This window comes from Trichophyton rubrum (assembly GCF_000151425.1).
Source record: "Trichophyton rubrum CBS 118892 genomic scaffold supercont2.2, whole genome shotgun sequence".
NCBI lineage: Eukaryota > Fungi > Ascomycota > Eurotiomycetes > Onygenales > Arthrodermataceae > Trichophyton > Trichophyton rubrum.
Window position 1 is genome coordinate 2,102,002 of NW_003456427.1, and position 20,796 is coordinate 2,122,797.

Sequence of the window (20,796 nt, forward strand, 5' to 3'; positions counted from 1 at the left end):
CCCGTTCGCCCTTTGTGTCTGCCTCCCTCTCTTCCCGTTCTCGCATCTTTTCATCTTTTCATCTTTTCATCTTTCTTCTTGTCTTCTTCAACTTCCCGTCGCTTCGTCTTTTTTTGTCCCAAGGAAGATGCTGAATAATCACAATGAGTCATCATTTAGTCATCATTTCCTTCGGAGGGAACAACTATTATCCTCTATCATGTGATATTTGATATTTGTCATCTTTCCCTTACATAATCAATATCCTGATGTCCCAAAGAGGAAATTTTATCTACATAAAAAGTCGAAAAAAAACTCCGGAATTTCATCGTTGAAATCGAATTGACTGACGATTTTCTTCTTCCAGGCCGTTTTTCATGCGAAAAAGTCGATAAGAAAGGCCAGTTCGGGTGGTGCTGATGGTGGCGATGCGCCGGCCCAGGCACAAAAGATTTTACAGTTGGAACCGCCCCCCGAGGCCGTCAGCCGGACCCGCGATCCCAAGGGATTTAGACGCAAGCCCCGAGACAAGCAAGGATGCCACAACCACGATGGCCGGTGCTGGCGTACGAACGGATCGCTGGCCCAAAAGTCGATCTATCACGCTGCCATAGAGGGCGGCGCCCGGCACAACGTGATGCGATGGTTAACGTGAGCGAGTCCGGCCTTGTCCTTGCCTGTCCGCCGTGGCTGATCTGCTGAGGGCATCACGACCCATCCTGCGGCCACCGCGGGCAACATACTTATAGCCTGCTACTCCGTTCTGTGTACTTTTGACGACAAGACGGCTGCCTCTGGGCTCGCTGAAAAGCAAAGAGATCGAACGGATCGATATAAGGACGAGCGACGATAACTAGCTAGCTAACTATCGATAAGGATGGGTAAATGTGGCCCGTCGCATTGCGCTTGGCCCGCACTGGCAGCGTTGATACTCGGCCTGGGAATAGGGAACATCTCGGCTGCGTCGGTCTACATCGCTGCAGAGCAGTGTCTTGCCCCAGCACCCTCTGCTACTGTGCCGGACTATGTCATGAAATATGGTAGGATCCTAGGTCCCCTTTTTCGTCCGATATTTTTTTTTTTTTTTTTTTTTTTTTTTTGCCCCATCTGGTGCCGTCTGGCTGACCAAAAGGATAGCTCCGTTGATATGGATACACTCGCAAGATCCGTACCAGCCGTCAGATATCGGAGCACAGCTGAAGAACTCGATTCCCATGATTAACCATGTTGCCATTCCCAATGTCCCGACAGACATCGCACTCAATAATCTTGACCAGCTCAACAAGCTGGGCGGGAACAAGGTGTGTCTCACGTCGAAAGAGGGCATCCAGGCTCTGCCAGCCTGGTTCAGAGGCGTCAAGCCGAACAAGGACGGTAAAACCGAGGGAGCGGTTTCGTCTGCGATCGTTGTTCGGGAACACGGAGACGAGGGCAAGACCGTTGATGCATTTTATTTCTACTTTTATGCGTAAGTAACGGACATACTATTAACTGCATGCCAGTGGACCTGCGAAGCCAAAAGCCGGTGCTGACGTGAATGGGTAAATACAGGTACAACCAGGGCAACACGGTGCTGGGCATAGAATTCGGCGATCATGTTGGTGACTGGTACGTATATGTACGAACATACACTGTAGACTGTTAGATAATAATAACGACGGGTAGGGAACACAATATGATCCGCTTCCGCGACGGCAAGCCGGAGGCCATTTGGTACAGCCAGCACGCTGCTGGCCAGGCCTTCCAGTACAGCGCAACGGACAAGCGCGGAGTGAGGCCAATTGGCTTCAGCGGTAACGGTACCCACGCCGTCTACGCCACTGCCGGGTAACTCTTACTTATCCTCCCATCATCACAAGCTTTTCTTGCCCAGCAGGAAACCATGTGTGCTAACCTTGGTAGAACCCACGACCACACAATTCCTGGGTTAGATCTACCCGCCGGGTTTCTCGAGGACGAGACGGACGAAGGCACGCTATGGGATCCCACTCTAAGCGCATATGTCTACTCCTACTCCTCGACAACCGGCTTGTTCACTCCTTATGATCCCAACACGCCTACCAACTGGCTATACTTCCAGGGCCGCTGGGGCGACGAGCAGCTGCCGGACGATGCGCCCGGCCAGATCGAGCTATTTGGCCAGCGCAAGTACTCGACCGGACCCGATGGGCCAATGTTCAAGGAGCTCGTGAGGGAGAAGGTATGTCCGAGCGGCGTGAAGCTGTGTCTCGTCCTGCCGTGGGTGACTGCTGTAAAGGAAGAGGAGAGGAAGCAGATGCTGGCCGATCTCGTCAAGGAGGAGCTCGAACGCGAGAGCAAGAAGCACTCCAAGCCTCTCGAATGATTCCTTTTCTCGTTTTCCCTTCATGTTGTTCATGTTCATGCTGTGACGTTGATATTAATGTTTCCTATACCCCCATCCCAATGTGCTGCCACTTTTGTCTTCTGTTTAACCTGCAGCTTGCAAACTGCAGCCCTCAATCTTCAACGACTCTTCCAAGCATTATTCTCTTCACAAGACCATGCTTTCTCCGGAACGACGTGGCCGAAGATGCCCCTGAGCTGTCACTGTTAGTGCGTTTCAGGTCGAGCCGGGATCGAAGCTAAAAGAGGAGATGCCACTCTCACCAGCACACCGCGGCCTGGACGAATCAGTGCTAGCGGACAGAGCTGCGGAGCCTCTCTCCAGCTTGTCTTCTGGCGTTCCTGCGCCTGGTTGGCCTGCCGATGGGTGTCTCGAACTCCATGACCCGTGGCTGCGAGCGTGTGTTGATATCCTGCGTTTTTACCCCTGAGCGAGCCCCCGTTTTTTTCTCCTCCAAACATCCACCGCCGCGATAGAGCAGAGCAATAACAGCGTAATAATAATAGAGACGATAACTAAGGCCTCTTGCAGAATAGACGACCGGCGGCAAAAGAAGATGGAATAACATGTAACCGCCCAGTGGATGTCGCCTCCTTCGTAATTAGTATATTATTATCAACATCCCAACTGCGCAAAAAGGGCACTAGACGGCATCTAGCGGGTTCGCCTTGGAGCCCCTTCATCTCGCCCCTGGACTTTTCTTCTTCTTCTTCTTCTTCTTCTTCTTCTTCGTCTCTGCTGCGGCCTCTCTCTGCTTTATCTTCCTCGCCGTCCTCTCGTTTTCCTTTCTTCTCTTCTCTCCTTCGCTGCACTTCTGCCGGCCGGATCTTCTGTCACTCGCTCTCTCGTCAATTGACCTTGACGTACTACGCCATACACACAAAACAGCCACAGCTTCAGCGCTGTCGCCAGGCCAGGGAGCCTGGGTCTCCTGCTTCCTTCTAGCCGATTGCAAGTGTGCATTGCATCGCGCGACCCATCGCAGCGGCCTATCAGTGTCTGGCTGTCCGACGCTGGCTTCGGCATCTACATAGGACAGGACAGGACAGGACAGGACGCTCTTCCAGCAGCGCAGAAACGGCGGGCGAAAACGAGGATCAGCAGCTGGCATTCTCTGGATACAGCAGTGGTACGCCTGGCCGAGCTGAATTGAGCAGTCTGCTGCCTCCCCCGGCTGACGCTGCTGGCGACGTTGATACTGACTGGCCGTTGGATGTAGATATCGATACCACAGGGCATCATCACACAGTGCAACCACCGACCAGGACGCCGGAGCCCGAACCGAGATCTGATATTGCTTACTGAAGGGCAAACTAAGGAACAAAGCCAGCTGTATAAGAAGAAAGACAGACGCGCAGCCATGCAGGCCTCTCTTCCCTCGCGGCCGCGGACTCCCAGCGACTCCAACGGCGTCACCCATACAAATACCACCACCACCACCACAGCAACAACCAACAGGCCAGCCGCGGGACCCCGACGGCCCTCGCTCGGCTTCCTGCGCCGCTCGAAGTCGACCGAGCACGTCGCGGAACGCAAGTCGTCCAACAAGATCAGCAAGAAAATGCTGCGGGAGCAGGCCAGGGAGGAAGAAGCGCGCCGCCAGCGAGAAGCCGCCGCTGTGTCGAAACATGCGCCGCGCCTGCCGGACCTCTCGCCGACGCCGCAGCTGAACTCCTTCGGCGGCGAGCGGATGGCTGCCTCGTACCAGCATCTCCAGCAGCAGCAGCAGAGCATGTCGACGAGCCAGATGAGATCCGTCATGGATGCCCCGCCGGTTCCCCCGTTGCCGCCAGGCGCCAGAGCCGCCTTGTCGAGGGACCCATACGCTGCTTCGGACAGCATGGCGCACCGTGGACGGTACAGCTATGCCAGCAGCGCCGTGAGCACGATCAACAGCCCCAGGCGGGTCAGGAGACGAAAGGATCCTACTCCATACAAGTGAGTATAGATAATTATCTATTTGTTTTGGGTTGCTGGTCAAGGCTAACATATTTAGTATCCTTGTGGTTGGAGGGAAGAACTGCGGCAAGACCTCGTTCCTCGAGTTCCTGCGCACCTCTCTGGCCCTGCCACCGAGCAAGCGGCCGACGAAGCCGGTGGAGGAAGAGGAGTCTCGTCCGCAGTCGCCCGGAACCCCTTTCACCTCCCACTATCTCGAGTCCGAGATCGACAATGAACGCATAGGGCTGACGCTGTGGGACTCGGAGGGCCTGCAGAAGAACATTGTCGACCTGCAGCTGCGTGAGATCACCGGCTTCTTGGAGAGCAAGTTCGAAGACACCTTTGCCGAGGAGATGAAGGTCGTTCGTGCACCCGGTGTCCGTGACACCCACATCCACTGCGCCTTTCTCATCCTCGACCCGGTCAGGCTTGATGCAAACATCGAGGCTGCGAAGAAGGCCATCACCCGTGGCCAGACGAAGGACGCCAGCCAGTACATCGGCGGACTCGACGTCGAGCTGGATATACAGGTTATCCGCACGATGCAGGGCATGACCACTGTCATCCCAATCATCAGCAAGGCCGACACCATTACGTCTGCCCACATGTCTTTTCTGAAGAAGACGGTCCGAAACAGCTTGAAGCAGGCCGGTATCAACCCCTTGGAGGTGCTGGCGCTGGACGAGCAAGATGACACCGCCTCCGAGGAGTTTGACGAGCACGACGAAGACGAATTGCTCAGACAGATGGAAGATCCGGCTGCTGACAACGGCGGCAAAGAAGACACTGCCGAGACCGCCGGTGACATGCAGAGGAAGCACAGAAGTCTGCCCGCGCAGCAGCAAAGGAGCGAGAAGAAGAATCGGCCATCGACCAGATCTTCCCTCTCTCCATCCTCTCCCCCGACCCACACTCGCTGAACAACAAGAACGAAAAGGTCGGCCGTCGTTTCCCCTGGGGCTTTGCTGACCCGTACAACCCAGAGCACTGCGACTTTGTCAAGCTGAAGGACAACGTCTTCAGCGAGTGGCGAGGAGACCTGCGTGAAGCCAGCCGTGAAGTCTGGTATGAGAGATGGAGAACCACCCGTCTTAACCGAACGGCCAGAAAACATCTCCAGCAGCGCCAGCAGCATCCCTATCCCAACAGCGGACGAATGACGAGGTGATATCCTCGCTCAACGCATCAACTGTCACACCAAGTACTACCCTTGATTCCCTTTAGTTCTTTTTTTTTTTTTTTTTTTTGATTCTTAAATCCCACCCCCTTTTTACTCCCACCTTTTCGCTTAGACATGCAGAGCATTGCATCGCTGGTGTCAACGAGTCTATCATTCACTGTATAGGATACAGTATGGCAGACCGGTCTACTGGATACACGCACACCCGTTATCACTTCTCTTCTGTTTTGTTTCGTGTCTCTCCTCTTTCGATTCTACGGTTGAATGATACCTACTACTTGATACCTTTTCCCTACTCCTTTTCCATCCTGGACTGAGAGCGTTGTCACATTCTTCTTCTACTTTACTCTTCTCTTCTTCTCTTCTTCTTTTCTTCTTCCTTGTCTTATACTTACTATCACCTTGTCTGTCGATGTCAATTCTACCAAGTTTTCTCACTCATGCTTGACTGCTGCCACTGTCCCGCGTTTCCTTTGTATGCTTCCCTTCCTCTCGGACCTCAATGCAGATTAATCCTAATCTTTACTACTCTTCTTACAGTCCGCAGTCACTCTCGTAGAATTCAAAGTATTTTAACAGTAAAATAATAGTAAAAATATAGAAATAAATCAGCCAATAGGAAAATCGCCACTGCGGCTGAAAACCAGCGAATCAACGACGTCGAAAAGCAAGAAAAAAAATCCTCTTTTGCTTCTCCTAGAAAAAAACATCCCATCTTTCATCTTGCATCTTCCAGCTTCAGTCTGCAAAACGTTTGGTACTTGCATCTGCCTCCGTATAGGCTAGATGGCACTGTCGGTCTCCTAGAGACGTCAACGTCAGCGTCAGCGTCAGCTTCAGCGCCCAGCGCGATTATGGCCTCCATCTCTACTGCGTCCGGAATGCATGGCGGCGCCCGCCTGAAAGGCAACGGCAGTGACGGCAGCGGCAGCGATAGAATACATACGAACAGAAGTGTGCTCGTTCAGTCTGGCGAGATAGATGATGTTGATGTTGCCCCCGGGCGAGAGAAAGTCGAGAAGCCGGCCGTTAAGCCATGGGCTCATTTCCTTGCTGGCGGGTATGTCACCAACAAGTGAATGACATTTAACGGGCTTGATAATGAGAACTACACTGACAAAGAGAATAAGACTCGGCGGAATGACCGCTGCGATACTTACGTCGCCGCTGGATGTGCTCAAGACTCGTCTACAGTCGGACTTCTACCAGGCGCAGCTGCAACAGCTTCGCGCGCAGCACCCGTTGCCCCCGGCCTCTTCGTCGATTACCGCCCTTACCCGCAGTGCAGTAGTTCATTTCAGCGAGACGATACAGATGCTTCGTTCAATACACGTCCATGAAGGGTGGCGGGCGCTGTTCAAAGGTCTAGGGCCGAACTTGACGGGCGTTGTGCCAGCACGAGCCATCAACTTCTACGTCTACGGCAATGGCAAGAGGATACTGAACGACTACTTCCGATATGATCCGAATGAGTCCCCCGTCGCCATTCACCTAGGTGCCGCAGCGATAGCAGGCATAGCTACGGGGACAGCTACAAACCCCATCTGGCTCGTCAAGACGAGAATGCAGCTGGACAAAAATGCCTCTCAACAGCAAGGAGGCGGCCAGGCAGTGAGGAAAAGGCAGTACGCCAACTCTCTGGACTGTATACGCCAGACTGTTCGTCACGAAGGCATCCAGGGCTTGTATCGCGGCCTGTCAGCTTCGTACCTGGGTGTGTCCGAGAGTGCGCTGCAGTGGGTGTTGTACGAGCAAATGAAGCGTGTATTGGCGCAAAGAGAAGCCCGACTGGCTGCTGATCCAACGCATGTACCCGGTTGGACGGACGATGTGATATCGTGGGGCGGCAAGCTTGTGGCGGCTGGATCCGCGAAACTGGTGGCTGCTGTAGCGACTTATCCGCACGAAGTGGTACGGACGCGGTTGCGTCAGGCGCCGACCGTCCCGGTAGGCTCAGGGAAAGCCCAGCTGAAGTACACCGGCCTAGCGCAGTGTTTCAAGGTCGTCTGGAAGGAAGAAGGCATGGCGGGTATGTATGGTGGCCTCACGCCTCATTTGCTTAGAGTGGTGCCTAGCGCAGCCATCATGTTCGGGATGTAAGTCTCTCTCACACCCTTTCTCTCCTCTACTGAAGTGAAGCGATACTGATACGAGGTGTAGGTATGAACTGATCCTGCGACTGTGTGGTACAACGGCGTGAAAGTATCTTTATCTGCCTATGTATTATTACCACTGAATCTTTCCTCTACATTCTGGGGACAGGCGTTTTGGGGCTGGGAAGTGGGAAATACAGAAATCACATGTACTTCTACCTATACATGGACTCGGAGTTCTTTCGGTCTCTTTTCTTTTTATCCCATTTTGGCGCTATTTGGAGTGGAAACGCTGTCGATATCAGATGCCTGTACGAATACCATATTATTATTGATGTTGCTGTTGTTCGTTCAATCCCTTGCTATACGTTGTTTGTCTCGCTGCCTCTCCGCCTGTTCCGCGTCGACCCCGTACACATATGGATGCCTTGGTCCCTCATCAAGAGTCAAGCGACCCACCATCAATAACGACATAAAAAGTTAGGGTTCTGACCTCCTTCAGCGTGTATAACAGGGGATTTTGTTCTGACGCCTATCTGAACAAATTACGATCCGCCTTCACTCCAGCCATGGCCAGGCTTCCCTAGCGTCGGGCGCCTATAAAGGCAAAATTCGCATGGCGCAGTCGGAGCCATCTCGCAGGCATTCAAGTACGATGATAGGCGACTCAACATACGCGTCCAAAAAGGCCCTCTATTTCCTTTGAGTCTCATTATAAAGTACAGCTCACTGCCTCAATGTATGAAAAAAAAAAAATATGGCATCCCGTGTATTTTGATTCAACATAACCTTAGATACGAAACCGCTTGGCCGTCAGTGGTAACCCGTACGTACCGGAACGAAACCGCAAAGCGCCACTGTATAGCCCGGCGTTTTTCACTCAATAAATTCGACATTTGCCCACCTTCGTTCTCATCACTACAACTGCTGTTTTGCTTTACTATATCATTCCTCGATCCATCGATCCATCACCCACCATGGCGGATAGATCTAGCTCATCCACGAACCAGGAAAGCAACAACGACCAGACTCAGTCTCAGTCTCCACAGTAAGTGATCCCATCGGCATCCTTGACCATACCTGCAACAGCTAACATCTTTCAGCGACTCTTCCACAAGAAACTCAGACAGCGACCCCTTTGGCCTGAACAAATACATCAAGCCTGTCTCCGATCCATGGTCTGTATACAACACGAGCTACTCTTCTTCGTCTACTCCTCCTGGTTCCACGGTAAAGAAGAAAGCTACAACGGTTCCACCTCCCAAGCGATGAGCTTTTGCTCTTCGTGTTGTTCGATACCCATACATATACTGTTCGCCAGTAGGATGGCTGCCGCTACGCCACCGAAGGCCGCTGTACGACATGTTTCCTGTCCACTGTCTTCTCTATTTCAACTTCAGATTTTGTTTTGCATAGAATATAGCTAGGTAGCTAATGATCTGATCATCCTTTCTTTCTCTCATCCCGCCCTTGTCCTCTCCGCTATCTCCCATTATTGTGAGTCCCTAGTCTGCAAAACGGGGCCAGCGGGACCTGGATTAGGTTAAGCGGCGGGCCGGCCCCCCTTGGCCCCTGCGCGAGTTTAACGCCTTTAAGCCGCCCGCGAGGACCCACCATGAGGCTGGAGCAAGTCGACCTCCTCGCCACATCTTGTTCCTGGACCAGGCATCGCATGCCATCGACCGTAAGATGTTGAAGAGGGGTGCGTCGCTTCTCTATGTGCCCTTCAAGTCACTCAAGACTCAATGTCAAATTGTCGCTACTGTGGATCTGCGAGTCGGAAGGCTTATGCACAGGGGGGGACGATGACTTCGGGTCTAGATCCACCGAAGCGGCATCGTGAGGTCCATCCACAGCCACAGCCTGCAGAGTCTGGGATGTGTGAAATGTGCCAGCAGCCGATTTCCCTGCAGGCGAGGTGTTTTGGGCTCTGGCAGAGATCTAGGCAGACAGAAGCCCGGCCGGCCAGTCGAGAGGGCCATGAGTCGAGACCATCACTGATCTCACTGATGCCCCAACCTATCACCTCTGCACCCTCCTTCGCCTTGATATGTGTAGCCACTCCTTAACGACATAACACCTGCCGCTCTGGGTAACGGTGACACGGTGAAACGCTGAGAATACACTCGGGATCGCGTTCGTACTATTGGTGGGAAAGCTATCTTTGTCTGGCGATAGAGGACTGCTGTCGAGCACCAGCCTCCCCGCCTCCTGCTGGCGCCCCGACATGTGAGATGGGAGGCAGCTGCGTGTGGAGGATCATCGTTGATACTCCCACGAAGAAACCATGACACACTCGTAGTAGTTAGCCTATCGTAAACCAGGTCCGTCGGACGCGGCAAGGCACCGACCAAATCAACGATCGATATATGATGGGGCCCTGATGCAGGAGACACACACGAACCATGCGCCACCATCTGCCACCATCTTCTGGACATGAATTCTCCAGGATCGGCTCCGCTGGTGGAAGGTTAAAAAGACGAGCTGCTCTCCTCTGGCTGCCTTCGTGACTCTGGCCTATAGCCGTCCTCCGTTTGGCTGCTGCCTTTTTGCTTCTCTCGTCCTGCCTGAGAGTTGTGGCTAGTGACTAGTGACTAGTGGCTGGTGATCATCGAGAATTATATTAATTTATATTAAAGGGATGCAAGATCTGGTTACTCGTGGTTCTAACGGGTTCCTTTTTGTTTCTTCCTGTTTTTGAGGGTGTTTTGTTGCAGCACTCAAAAAGTTCATTGCTGAGCCACGGCTGCCGCTCCGGAATGTTTACCATGCAGGGGGTTAGGGGGAAGATCTAAGCCTAGCAGGGGAGAGATGCTAGGGAGGAGATTCCTCCAGGAAAGGGTTGCAGACACGGAAGATACGCTACTCTGTGCGGTGTAGAGTTTGTCCATACTCCGTAGTAGATAACTATGACTTCATTATCGCCTTTCTTCTCTCCCCCTGAATAGCTCGTGAATTACGCCCCAAAGTCGGTGACCAGCTACAGAAGCATCGGACGGCATCTATGATGAAAAGTAAAAGTACGGAGTAGTTAACTATCCCTGGCCCCGATCAGAGGGAGAAAAAAAAAAAAAAAAAAAAGAAAAGAAAAGAAAGTAAGAAATCTTGGGGACGCTGGTCAAGGATTGAGCACTCGCAGGCATCGAAAAATCCGATGACGGAAGAAACAGTGAAAAGAAAAATAAAAGGCGAAGAAAAAACAAAGTCCAAATTAAAAATAATGTCGAACTACAAAAAAAGAGACAGCTAGCTAGAAGGAAACTCAAAAGAAAGTCCGGCGTGGCATCTCTCACTCTCTCACTCTCTCTCTCGAGTATATAAAGCATGTCGCCGCTCGCTGGTGTTGAGCAGTACAACTACTCCAGGCACACCAAAGGTATATAAACCATCCTGTTCCGCCTGCTGGCTCTCGCATTTTTCATCAAACATCACATATCACCACCATCTGCCTGCACAATCACTTGCTAAGCCCAAACCACAACTGCCACCTGCTGCTTCCACCATGCCTCACGCCACGGAAAACAGCTCTGCGCCGCCGCCATCTTCCTCTTTCATGTACGTCTCGTCTACCTACATCTGCTGCTACATTCACCCTGAAGCCGCCGTGCTAACATGTTATCGCTTCAGTGGCACAACCTCCAGCAGTTCAAGCTCCGGCAGCTCCATCGATTCTGATGCCCTGCAGCAGTTTGTTCAGCAGCATGCCCGCGACGATCACTGGTCGGCCTACACCATGAGGTTCGGCGCCTCGTCGTCTTCTTCCTCCCGCTCCTCCTCTTCCTGAGTCGAGTCGAGCGGACATTCATCTTATCTTCCTATACACAACCACCGGTATACAAGCATACAACCACCCGCATACGAAGCAGCATGAGCATCATGATTCCGTCACGCAATAGCTGGATCTTCTCTACTTCTCTTCTCTTCTGCTCACTTCTTTTTTTTTTTCATTTTTGCTTTTTCGTTGATTGACAGGTATTATATTATACGGTATGGTACAGGTCTATATGCTTCTTTGACATGGAGACAGTCATTTCCCTGCTCATTTTTTTTTTTTTTTCCGACTTGATTTTCTCTTACTTCGTTTCTTTCCCTTTACTATTAGCCTGGAGTTCTTCTGCCGTGCATTTGTCTGGGATGGGAAAAGAGTTCTGCTGTGTACTAACATTCACCTCATCTTGTGAGCTTCATTTCTTGGTCGGAATTGGCATAACATGGAAAACAGGCCTTTTTATACTCCTTTTTTTTTTTTTTTTTTTTTACCTCTTTTGTATCCGTCTGCTCTACATCTTGTTCTTCACTCTCAATTATTTTTCTGTCTCTTCTGTTCCGTCACGATGTATGCTATAGCGGCCGTACATACGGTGTATAGGGGGAATCATGAGTTGGTTGTATGCATCTGTCTTTTTGCCCCCTTGGGCTCGTATCAAACAGTTGTAACGGTCCTCCATTATGCTGGTCAACCTCTCCCCGGAGCCTCCACTGCCGTACCCGTCCTGGCCCTGACGTGGGAGCTCCGGTGGTGTCATAGGTCCCACGGCTGGGAGTCCCCCTTTTCCTTCACACCCTCAACCCATCCTTCCAGGTGGGCTGCATGCATACCGAAGCAGGCCAACGATTGCAAGAACCCTCATTAATTTTGCAGCTTCGCCGTGTGACCCTCAAATATCTCCATACTCCATACTACGGAGTACTGACTCTGTGCATCCATGGGTGATTAAAATGCCCAACCCCCCCCCCCCCCTCCCCTCCACTCAAACCTTCGTAAAATTGTGAAAAAGCAACCATTAAGCTTTCCAATCAGCTGTCATGTCTGGCCTGTTTTCAGCTTTGCTTTTTCTTCAAAGGACATTGCTTTTTCCTTCGTCGTCACGGTCGGTAGAGAGTCTGAACTGGACCTATCCAGTTGGTATTATTCGGAAAATCGACCATTTCTCCCATGTTGTGTGTTCTGGAAAGAAAAGTGTCCTTTCTTATCCGTACAGCCTGTCAGCTAAATCAAGTGTCAAAGCGCGGACATATCAAGTACAGATCACGGCAGTGCATAGCTAGAAATTGATGCCGCGAGCCTTGCCGTGACAGAGTTTTTCTAACTCCCCATTCTTCTTCTGCTCAAGTCGTGACTCAATCTCCTGCATTTCACATTCCAGTCGTACCCTCTGGCTTCTTGGGTGTGCAGTGAGTATACGTATACCACAATGACGTCTATCTGAGGGCTCGCGTCGGACAATGAGCCGCCTCGGCGTTGGTTGAATGAAACAGGGCCATCCATGTGTGTGCGGAATTGCCCCCTGGTGGTTCGCAGAGGTTTTATTGTTTTCTTTCATCTGTTAATCGCAAGACTGCATGTTGTGAGAGCTACGTATTCCTGAACTGCAGTTAACTCAAGTAAAAAATTTTTCACGATGGGATCCCTGGTCTTGAGGCCGATAACTTCTAGAGATACTTGGACGAACTCGAGTTTTCTTTTAGCTTGGTTCTTTTTGTCTTTCTTTTTTTGCTTTTATTTTTCCTTCCTGCGCATGAGCATCACCTCTTGTCAATCTCGCGAGCGCCGTCTCACTCTTGAAGAAAAAGAAAGAAGGCCGACCGAAGAACAAGCCCAAGGGGCCAAAAAACCTTTAACTAGATAAATATATTAGTAAAGATGCCATGAGGAAAAAAGCAAGGACTAACTCACCAACCGCGGAAGCCCGCCAACTACGCCATGCTCAATCTTCCCAATGGAGCGACGAAGCCATGAGATCTCCGCTAGAAATTCGATGTAGACTGTATATAGAAACTCGTATAATTAACTCACTACTGTAGAATGACGATACCGAGCCCTCGGAGCTGCATGATACCCCCTTGCTTCATCTTATCTCTCCACAGAGCCACAGCATCTCATGACAAAGGCAGAAGGACGCGTGTGCGCTGGCAGCTCCATTCCATCCAGCATTTCCCAGCGGACCCTATACTAGTGTCGGTTAGTTACTGAGGTCAGTCAACAAGCTAAAACACTTACCAACCGCCGTCCAGGGCAAAGGTTGAAAAAGAAAGGAGACGAGCAAGATGATGAGGACAATGGAGGCAAAAGGACAGAAAAAGAAAATGGACAAGCGTCACGTTATGAGGCTACTTCTCAATCCATTTGATTTGATCTCCCCTGATGCTCTTCTGCTGCTCTGACGAGCCTATGGGAATGCTGGTTCATAACCCAGCAAGCTAGGAAATCAGCTCCTGTTACACCCAGTATCGAGGTAACAGCCGAGGTAGAATGTGCAATCTCGCAGCCAACCTACAGAACGAACGAATCGCATCCAGATGAAACATTTTGCTTCACTTTGTGAAAGAGTGACCCATGGGCAGAGCAAAGAGGGTTGACGGATATATATCCCGAGTTCCGCCTGCTGATGGATGGTTGACAAGTTCAGCTGCCTTCGACATCGAGCACCTGCATCACTCTAATTAGCTCAGTTAACTAGTTGAGCAGTTAGTTCGAAGAGGTCAAAGATGCAGAATGGGGGTCTTCTCTTGGATCTGACTTCGATCCGAGTCCTCGGGCGGCGCACGGCAGCCAGTGCTCATTTGATGCACTCTAACTATAACAATCTCTCTGTGATATTACTGCTTGGTTCACTCACTAAATCTGCTCCCCTAGCCAGTCGTAGCTGGCCGGGCACCTCGGCGCCTTGGGCGGTCGTTTCATCGTGTCATTTCACTTCCACTAGTGAGATAGGTTCTTGCTCTGTGGGAAAATCCAGCGGATCACAAGCGTCAATTGCAGACCCAGGCAGGGCAAAGGCATCTACCACCAGGATTAGCAAAACAATTAACTCTCAGACTTGCATCTCCAACCCCCATCCAAGAATGAGGGAAAAAGAAAAGGGAAGCATGGCTTATGAAAAAAGCCAAGATAGTTAAAGAAGGCTCTTCTTTTTTTAGCCCTCACGCCTTCATAAATCTGCTGTGGAGTTTTTTTTTAGTGAGCCATCCAGGTTCATCTCTTGGAATATGACTTCTATCATTAGCTCGTCTTACTAATTCCCCGTATGGTGCGCTCACCCCCTATTCGACAGCGATATCTTGCTCAGTCTTTTCTTCTTCCTTAGTCTCGACGTTTATTTCCCATCTGCCAAACAGCGTCGTTCAGAGTCGATTCCTTGGGTCATCGGCTTTCGGATTCGACTCGCCGGTGTCCTCGACAGCCAGTAATAGACTGCTCATCAGGCCTTTTCTTTTATCCTTTATCCCCCCACGGCTCGGCTTGTTCCTATTCTTGTCTTTTCCCGCTGTTGATGCTGCTGAGGTGAGGTTGTTCGTTAAACCGTATTTACGGATCTAACGCCGTCGTGATGGAGGATTTTTTATTTGCAAATGCCGTGCATTGCTAGGTTGGAAGCCCAGCTCGCATCTCATCCCTGCCCCAACCACCCACCTTCCCCCCCTTGCCTGTCCCTCGCACCCTGGAGGAGATCGTTCACCTCTCACTTTCTAGGGCTGCAGCCAGCCAATCTATACTTAGTTTGCTTTGTCCCGTCAGAGCCAATCGAGATGTTATCGGCGCTTTGGTTGAGTATACCGGGCCACTGATCGGGCCACCGATCCGTGTCTCACTCGGGAAATTCGACCGCCTCCAAAGCCCGCTGGGAGATGAGGAGTTATACATTTGGCTAGAAGGGAGAGAACTAACCCGGCCTTTGCTTTTCTCGCATAGTCGTCTTTTCTCGGCCTGTCACTAGCAGGTTAGCTAGCTGGTGCAGTGTGCAACGTACCGTAGCCACAGAGCTGAGACACCGGCAAACCTCGCTTTCCGGCGACTCACAACCGCCTTTTCGCCCCTCGCGATCTGCGCAGGTATAACTAAACCTCTCACTTCTTCATCCCTCACCCATGTCTGCTGGCTGCCGACTGCTATTATATGCACCACACAGAGACAAGCAAACAGGAACGTAAGTCGATCGCGAAAGATGAACATCGGATTAAACTTCCGCTGTGGAGGACGGAAGATAAACCTTGTTTCGGTGGAGCCGCCTTCTGCCCTATTCGTTTGGATTGCCGATCGCGATGTTTTGGCCTGAGACTCCACCACATCTGCTGGTTCCTGAGACAGGGACAGCCTCGCTCGAGGACCGACTATCACTCTGAAGAGGAATAGTTTCTTCTGCGCGAAATGATACCCCCTGCTAGCAAGAGAAGCTGGCTGCAAGACATGCTGCTGACAGCCAGGCAGGCGGTGGCCATTGGCAATCCCGTATTCTGCGTTGTTCAATGGTTCGACATGGCCATGGATCGACAGTATTGCCAGCAGTAAACGGAAATGGCTGCGTTAGTCTGTCACCCGATGGCCTGGCTCGACAACATACCCCAGGCTAGACGGGTCCCAAAGTGAGATTTCTAGCGGGAGGCCCCCCCGAATTTGAGTCCGCTGGAATGCGGATGTGCTCAGTTCACCTCGCTGAGACCAGCTACGCCACTCATTGACCATCCCAACCGGTGGAATGGGACGAAGAATCTTCCACTTACGAATTTAAATTTAGTGACATTGCGAGAGGCAGCCATTTTGAGAGACCGGGTATGCCCGCTACGGATTAGACTCGACAACAATCAATAGCCGGAAAAATCTGAAGGAAGAGTCGACAAGTCTTGCCTCTCTATGGTCAACTGATCTAAAATCAATGGCGCTATTTGATTGACATACATAACTACCTTGTCAGTGTGTATCTTGACGGCTCGCAGGCGGGCGCAATCCAGCCAAACTGCTCTGGAAAGCGTCGCCAACGGCTCTGTCCATCGTGACACTCTGTGGAACATTTGGATACACCTCCCTTCCTTCTAGCAGAGTCTTGGTAGTATTCTGGAAGAGGCGGGATCTGGTATCTGTTAATTAAGAAACAAAGGGGGCGTCAATGTGGAAATTGTGCGTGTATATCAGCCAATAGTTTGTCCAACACTATGTACTTCAGTCCAAGTGGACCGATTATTTACTAAGCAGAGGGAGCTTGTATTGACTGGATGAGGTTAGAGCCAAACAAGGATATAATATCTTCGCTGCCCAGCTGAGGAAACGCATATCAAAAACTAGTTAGTTTAGTAAGAGAACGCTCAGGTGAACAAACCGAGAGTTGACACACGGTCCAAGCGACGTCAGTATATGCACACACCTTTACTTCTTTTGCACTAGCCCGTGTCTTGAAGCAAAGCAGTTTCGCACTGGATCAGCAGGTACAGCTGTCAGATCAGTCGGAGATTGCAATAGGGAATTGAATGGCCCAGTTGGGCAAGTAGCCATGTCCATTGGAAAAGGAAAAGGAGGTATATTCGTATAATTTACATGGAAAGTAAAAAATGTAATGAGATAAGTCCCCCGAAAGAGGATAGAGATGACATAGTGCCAAGCAGTGGTTGAAACCTCCTCAACCTCAGAATAGCCACCATACTCTTTTACCATCCACCCGTAACACGCCAATGGGTTGTTGTTTTTCTCGCTGCAAACAGTAAGACATATGTTCATGTCGATGACGAAGAAAGGAATTGGAAAGATAGAAGTGGGCTGTGGAGAATTGGCCATTCACATATGAATGAACCGGTGTGCTGCAGTTTCTCGTTTGATTATGTGGCTTGATGGTGAGATGTTCGAAAGGGGCGACTATGCGCCTCCAACAAGAATGTTGTTAACGGGAATGTGTACTGCGAGGTAAGATAATCAGTCAGCATCCTATATTTTCTATTATAATTGCCGGTATCAAGTGAAAGACTAACTCAGCTTGATAAAGTATCCAATGGCTCCCATGATGAGGAAGCCGAATCCTACGGCCTGGCTGATCTTGAGGAACTCGCGCTTATCGGCTAAAATTCAAACGAGCTGTCAGTCGGTGCTATATCATCTGGCGGTCTTAACGACTAGACACAACTTCGACAAACGGGACGTACGCTTTGTGCATCGGTTCACAAAGAGCATGCCATCCTTGACAAAGTCCTTGGGGATATCAGCGAGCTCCTGGAAGGCGTCCGACATGGCGACTGGTCCAAATTGGCGTGTAGCTTGTAAGCCGGCGGGAGTGCGTAGGATATCGGTATATCTATTTTTCACTTTAGGAGTGGTCTATGGCCTCGCTGTCGTTCGAACCTCTTCGGCGTCCTCGTCCTCGATGTGTATTCTCGTCCATCCTCCATCTCTCGCGTATCGGAAAGGTTGAGGTGTCTTTTCGGAAACACATTGTTCCATCCCGTCCACGTGACTAATAACGCTAAACCTCTTTCGGCGGCGCAACGTCCCTTCGTCGTTTGTTTTCGCGTTCAGTTCGAAATCTCAACGACGACATCAAACACACGCACAGTCGAACGCCTTCTCGCAGCTGCGCTCTTCATCGCCAGGATACCGTACTAGCTTCTCTGTTGCGCGCGCCGGACTCTTGCTGAGGCGCCGGTTCTTTTGCTCTCCTTCGCCACGCATTCCCGGCCATCTCAGAGCTTGAGCTACAGCCGACAGAGAGAGTCGGATAGGCAGACGGAAGAGAAGCTCATACAGCTAACCAATCCACCCCCTTTCTCACTGCCCCTGAATATCTAACAGCCTGTTCTGCCCATCTTATATCTCGTTAGGGTGTCTCCCGTTGCTCTTTCACTCGTTTCCTCGGTGGAGGATCAGGCGCTAATCCTGTTGGAATCCTTACTTGTGACAAACAATAACCGCTGTGGTTAATTCTAAAAAGAAAAAAAAAAAAAAAAAAAAAAAAAAAACATCCTCTGTCCTGTACTTGCCATCGAAGGCAGTCGGGCTTTATATCTGGCTGAACGAAGAAGACCTCGCTTCTGCCCATCATCTTGTCTTGTGTGTGCCCATTCTTTGAAACCAAAACCACTATAACCGACGGGATTTGTACGTATCTCTTTTTTGATTCTCATTGTTTTTTTATTCTTACCTCTCATGGCATCTCGATACCCCGGTTTTTTGTTGTCCAGGAAGCCATATGGACAGCCGCAGACCATGACAGCTTCTACTACAACACCATCAAACTCACCTCTATTGATGTACATTTCCTTGCTAATCTGGCTCCCTGATCCACAGACCTGTACTCTTCAAATCCGTCGAATCAAGACAACTACCCCCAGAAAAGCTGTGCATAACGAAATAACAAGAACAGAAATCAATTTATTGCTCTCAGCTTATAAGAGAAAGCAACCCCTCTCAGAAAAAAAACAGGCTTCCCAGACAATAAATTGCAATGGCGACTGAAGATGATAACTTTGATATTGATATCTACGGAGATGGAAGTGGATTAATCGACGAAGGTCAGGACACGACTTTTAAGACCGAGGAACCAGACCTAGTACTCGATGGCCCTGACACGCAGCAAGGTGGCGGGAACGCAGATGGATCCGACGAGAAGTATGGCAACAGTAATAACAATGTGGACAATGAGAGCCATAAGATATTCAAAACAGAGAAGTCTCCATCGGAGGCACCGCAATCAGGCAACAGTCTACCGCAGCAGCCTCCAGCGCAGCAACAGCAACAGCAACAGCAACAACTGCCCCAGCAGGGAGTCAAACGAAAAGAAGCCGACCCTGACGCCACATCCGCCCTGTACGTCTCAGATCTGCATTGGTGGACAACGGACGATGAGGTTCGCGGTTGGGTAAACAAGGCTGGTGTGGAAGCAGATCTTAAAGATGTCACATTCAGTGAACATAAAGTGAACGGAAAGAGTAAAGGGTATGCGTACATGCCTATTCTTATTTTAATCCTAGTGTACTCATAACATGTACTAATCCTTCACAGTCAAGCGTTTGTCGAATTTACATCAGCCCAAGCCGCTACAATAGCCAAGCATAAGATCGAAGAGATGAACAATGCCCAGCAAGGTGGGCGTAAGTATTCTGTCACTTATACCCAACCTAACATCAATCCATTTAAAACCCTACCAAAGGAGAATCCCATGCGTGGTGGAAAAGACGATCGAACTCCCAGAGCCACACCCCCAGGTTTCAATGCTGGTCAGGGTAACTTCGGCATGAACAACGCCGTTGGATTCCGTGGCGGCCGTGGTGGGTTCAATAATCGTGGTGGAATGAACCAAAACATGGGCTACAATAACAGGAACTTCGCTCCTATGGGTGGTGGCTTCCAGGGTGGAGCAGTCGGAGGCTTTCAAGGCGGCCCTATAGGCGGCATGCAGAACTATGGAGGTTTCAACAACCGTGGAGGTATGATGAACAACATGAGAGGTAATCCTAACATGCGTGGTCGCGGAGGCATGGGTGGCATGGCCAGCCCCATGATGCCCGTTGGCGGACCCGTTGGCAACATGGGAGGCGTTGGAGGCATGGGAGGTATGGGTGGTATGGGAGGTATGCCCATGGGAGGGATGCCAAACCAAATGGGGAATATGATGGGCGGAATGCAAGGAGGCAACATGGGCATGCAAGGTGAGTGTTGGCAAAACCCTATTCACCGTATATTGCGTCTGTCCCCGTAGTCTTTCTTCTCTAACCAGAACTATTCAGGACAAGGCTTTCAAAACCAGAATCCGCATTTCAACCCGGCCTTCTTTGGCGGCGGTGGCAACGACGGTGGTGCTTGGAATCCTCATGGAGTCAAGCGAACTCGACAGGAGTAAAACAATGCGGAGAGAGCAGCGAGCCTGTTCATCTTCTATCATTGCTATCTACCCACAAGAGCACTCGATGCCATTGACGAGCCCACTAACGGGTCTTTCCAGCTGGACTCGTACTTGAATCATCTTGCCGATGATGTGTTCTCTCTGTATTGAATAACCAAATATATCTCTTCCACCCAAGTCATGAAAAGGTGTTGGCAATGGCCCCGACTCTCGCTCGACTACCCGATCTGATGGGAAATACGGTGTTATTCCTTTTTATCATCCAGGCGAAAGGCTCCTCACCGTCTCAATTTTTTTTTTTTTTCCAATTTTTTCCCTAATTTGTTGAAGGCATGGATTTTCTTATTTTTTGTTATTATCTTTTCTCTTCTGCCTTATTAATGAGCAAACGGTGTCTCTGTCTCTGCGGTTTAAATGGCTCAATCTTAGTGTGCCCTATCACACGGAGTTTTTATAGGATTTAGTTTTAGGTATTCGAAATGGGATTCTTTTGTCTTTTGATAATGCACATTTATCCTGCCAGTCAAGCAGTAATCCATTGTTTTTGAATACTCGCTCATTGGGAATGGAAGACTGTTCGTAATTTTATCCTTCTCACACCATAAGGAGATATAAAAGACGGAATGTTTTATTAGT

The 20,796-nt window shown here is 50.4% G+C and overlaps 8 protein-coding genes across 9 annotated transcripts; 7 read left to right on the plus strand and 1 right to left on the minus strand.

Annotated features, from left to right (window-relative positions):
• Positions 1–302: 302 nt before the first annotated feature.
• TERG_02381 (uncharacterized protein) lies at positions 303–2,801 on the plus strand. Its single transcript, XM_003237616.2, has 5 exons — positions 303–1,019; positions 1,117–1,447; positions 1,531–1,587; positions 1,645–1,806; positions 1,882–2,801. Exons 1-5 carry the CDS (start codon positions 857–859, stop codon positions 2,321–2,323), a joined length of 1,155 nt encoding a protein of 384 aa, XP_003237664.1. The 5' UTR covers positions 303–856; the 3' UTR covers positions 2,324–2,801.
• Positions 2,802–3,502: 701 nt separating this feature from the next.
• TERG_02382 (uncharacterized protein) lies at positions 3,503–5,453 on the plus strand (the record flags this gene model as incomplete). The annotated part of the gene is made up of 3 exons (XM_047747907.1): positions 3,503–4,282; positions 4,341–5,086; positions 5,269–5,453. The coding sequence occupies exons 1-3, from the start codon at positions 3,705–3,707 to the stop codon at positions 5,451–5,453; spliced, it is 1,509 nt and encodes a 502-aa protein (XP_047603876.1). The 5' UTR covers positions 3,503–3,704.
• A 768-nt stretch (positions 5,454–6,221) lies between these two features.
• On the plus strand, positions 6,222–7,988 carry TERG_02383 (uncharacterized protein). Of its 2 annotated transcripts, none has more exons than XM_047749411.1 (2): positions 6,222–7,561; positions 7,626–7,988. In XM_047749411.1, exons 1-2 carry the CDS (start codon positions 6,567–6,569, stop codon positions 7,663–7,665), a joined length of 1,035 nt encoding a protein of 344 aa, XP_047605644.1. In that variant the 5' UTR covers positions 6,222–6,566; the 3' UTR covers positions 7,666–7,988. The 2 variants fall into 2 exon arrangements, with proteins under 2 accessions (XP_047605644.1, XP_047603877.1); XM_047747908.1 differs by having other exon boundaries at positions 6,222–6,525; positions 6,596–7,988.
• Positions 7,989–8,535: 547 nt separating this feature from the next.
• On the plus strand, positions 8,536–8,830 carry TERG_02384 (uncharacterized protein; the record flags this gene model as incomplete). The annotated part of the gene is made up of 2 exons (XM_003237620.2): positions 8,536–8,606; positions 8,662–8,830. 2 exons carry the CDS (start codon positions 8,536–8,538, stop codon positions 8,828–8,830), a joined length of 240 nt encoding a protein of 79 aa, XP_003237668.2.
• A 2,230-nt stretch (positions 8,831–11,060) lies between these two features.
• TERG_02385 (uncharacterized protein) lies at positions 11,061–11,342 on the plus strand (the record flags this gene model as incomplete). Its single annotated transcript, XM_003237621.2, has 2 exons — positions 11,061–11,113; positions 11,186–11,342. The coding sequence occupies 2 exons, from the start codon at positions 11,061–11,063 to the stop codon at positions 11,340–11,342; spliced, it is 210 nt and encodes a 69-aa protein (XP_003237669.2).
• Positions 11,343–13,159: 1,817 nt separating this feature from the next.
• Positions 13,160–15,016, plus strand: TERG_11840 (uncharacterized protein). Its single transcript, XM_047750890.1, has one exon. It carries the CDS (start codon positions 14,048–14,050, stop codon positions 14,456–14,458), a length of 411 nt encoding a protein of 136 aa, XP_047605645.1. The 5' UTR covers positions 13,160–14,047; the 3' UTR covers positions 14,459–15,016.
• A 2,167-nt stretch (positions 15,017–17,183) lies between these two features.
• On the minus strand, positions 17,184–17,552 carry TERG_02387 (protein translocase SEC61 complex gamma subunit, archaeal and eukaryotic; the record flags this gene model as incomplete). The annotated part of the gene is made up of 3 exons (XM_003237623.1): positions 17,184–17,224; positions 17,297–17,383; positions 17,468–17,552. 3 exons carry the CDS (start codon positions 17,550–17,552, stop codon positions 17,184–17,186), a joined length of 213 nt encoding a protein of 70 aa, XP_003237671.1.
• A 1,210-nt stretch (positions 17,553–18,762) lies between these two features.
• On the plus strand, positions 18,763–20,157 carry TERG_02389 (uncharacterized protein; the record flags this gene model as incomplete). Its single annotated transcript, XM_003237625.1, has 3 exons — positions 18,763–19,253; positions 19,320–19,966; positions 20,045–20,157. 3 exons carry the CDS (start codon positions 18,763–18,765, stop codon positions 20,155–20,157), a joined length of 1,251 nt encoding a protein of 416 aa, XP_003237673.1.
• Positions 20,158–20,796: the final 639 nt, after the last annotated feature.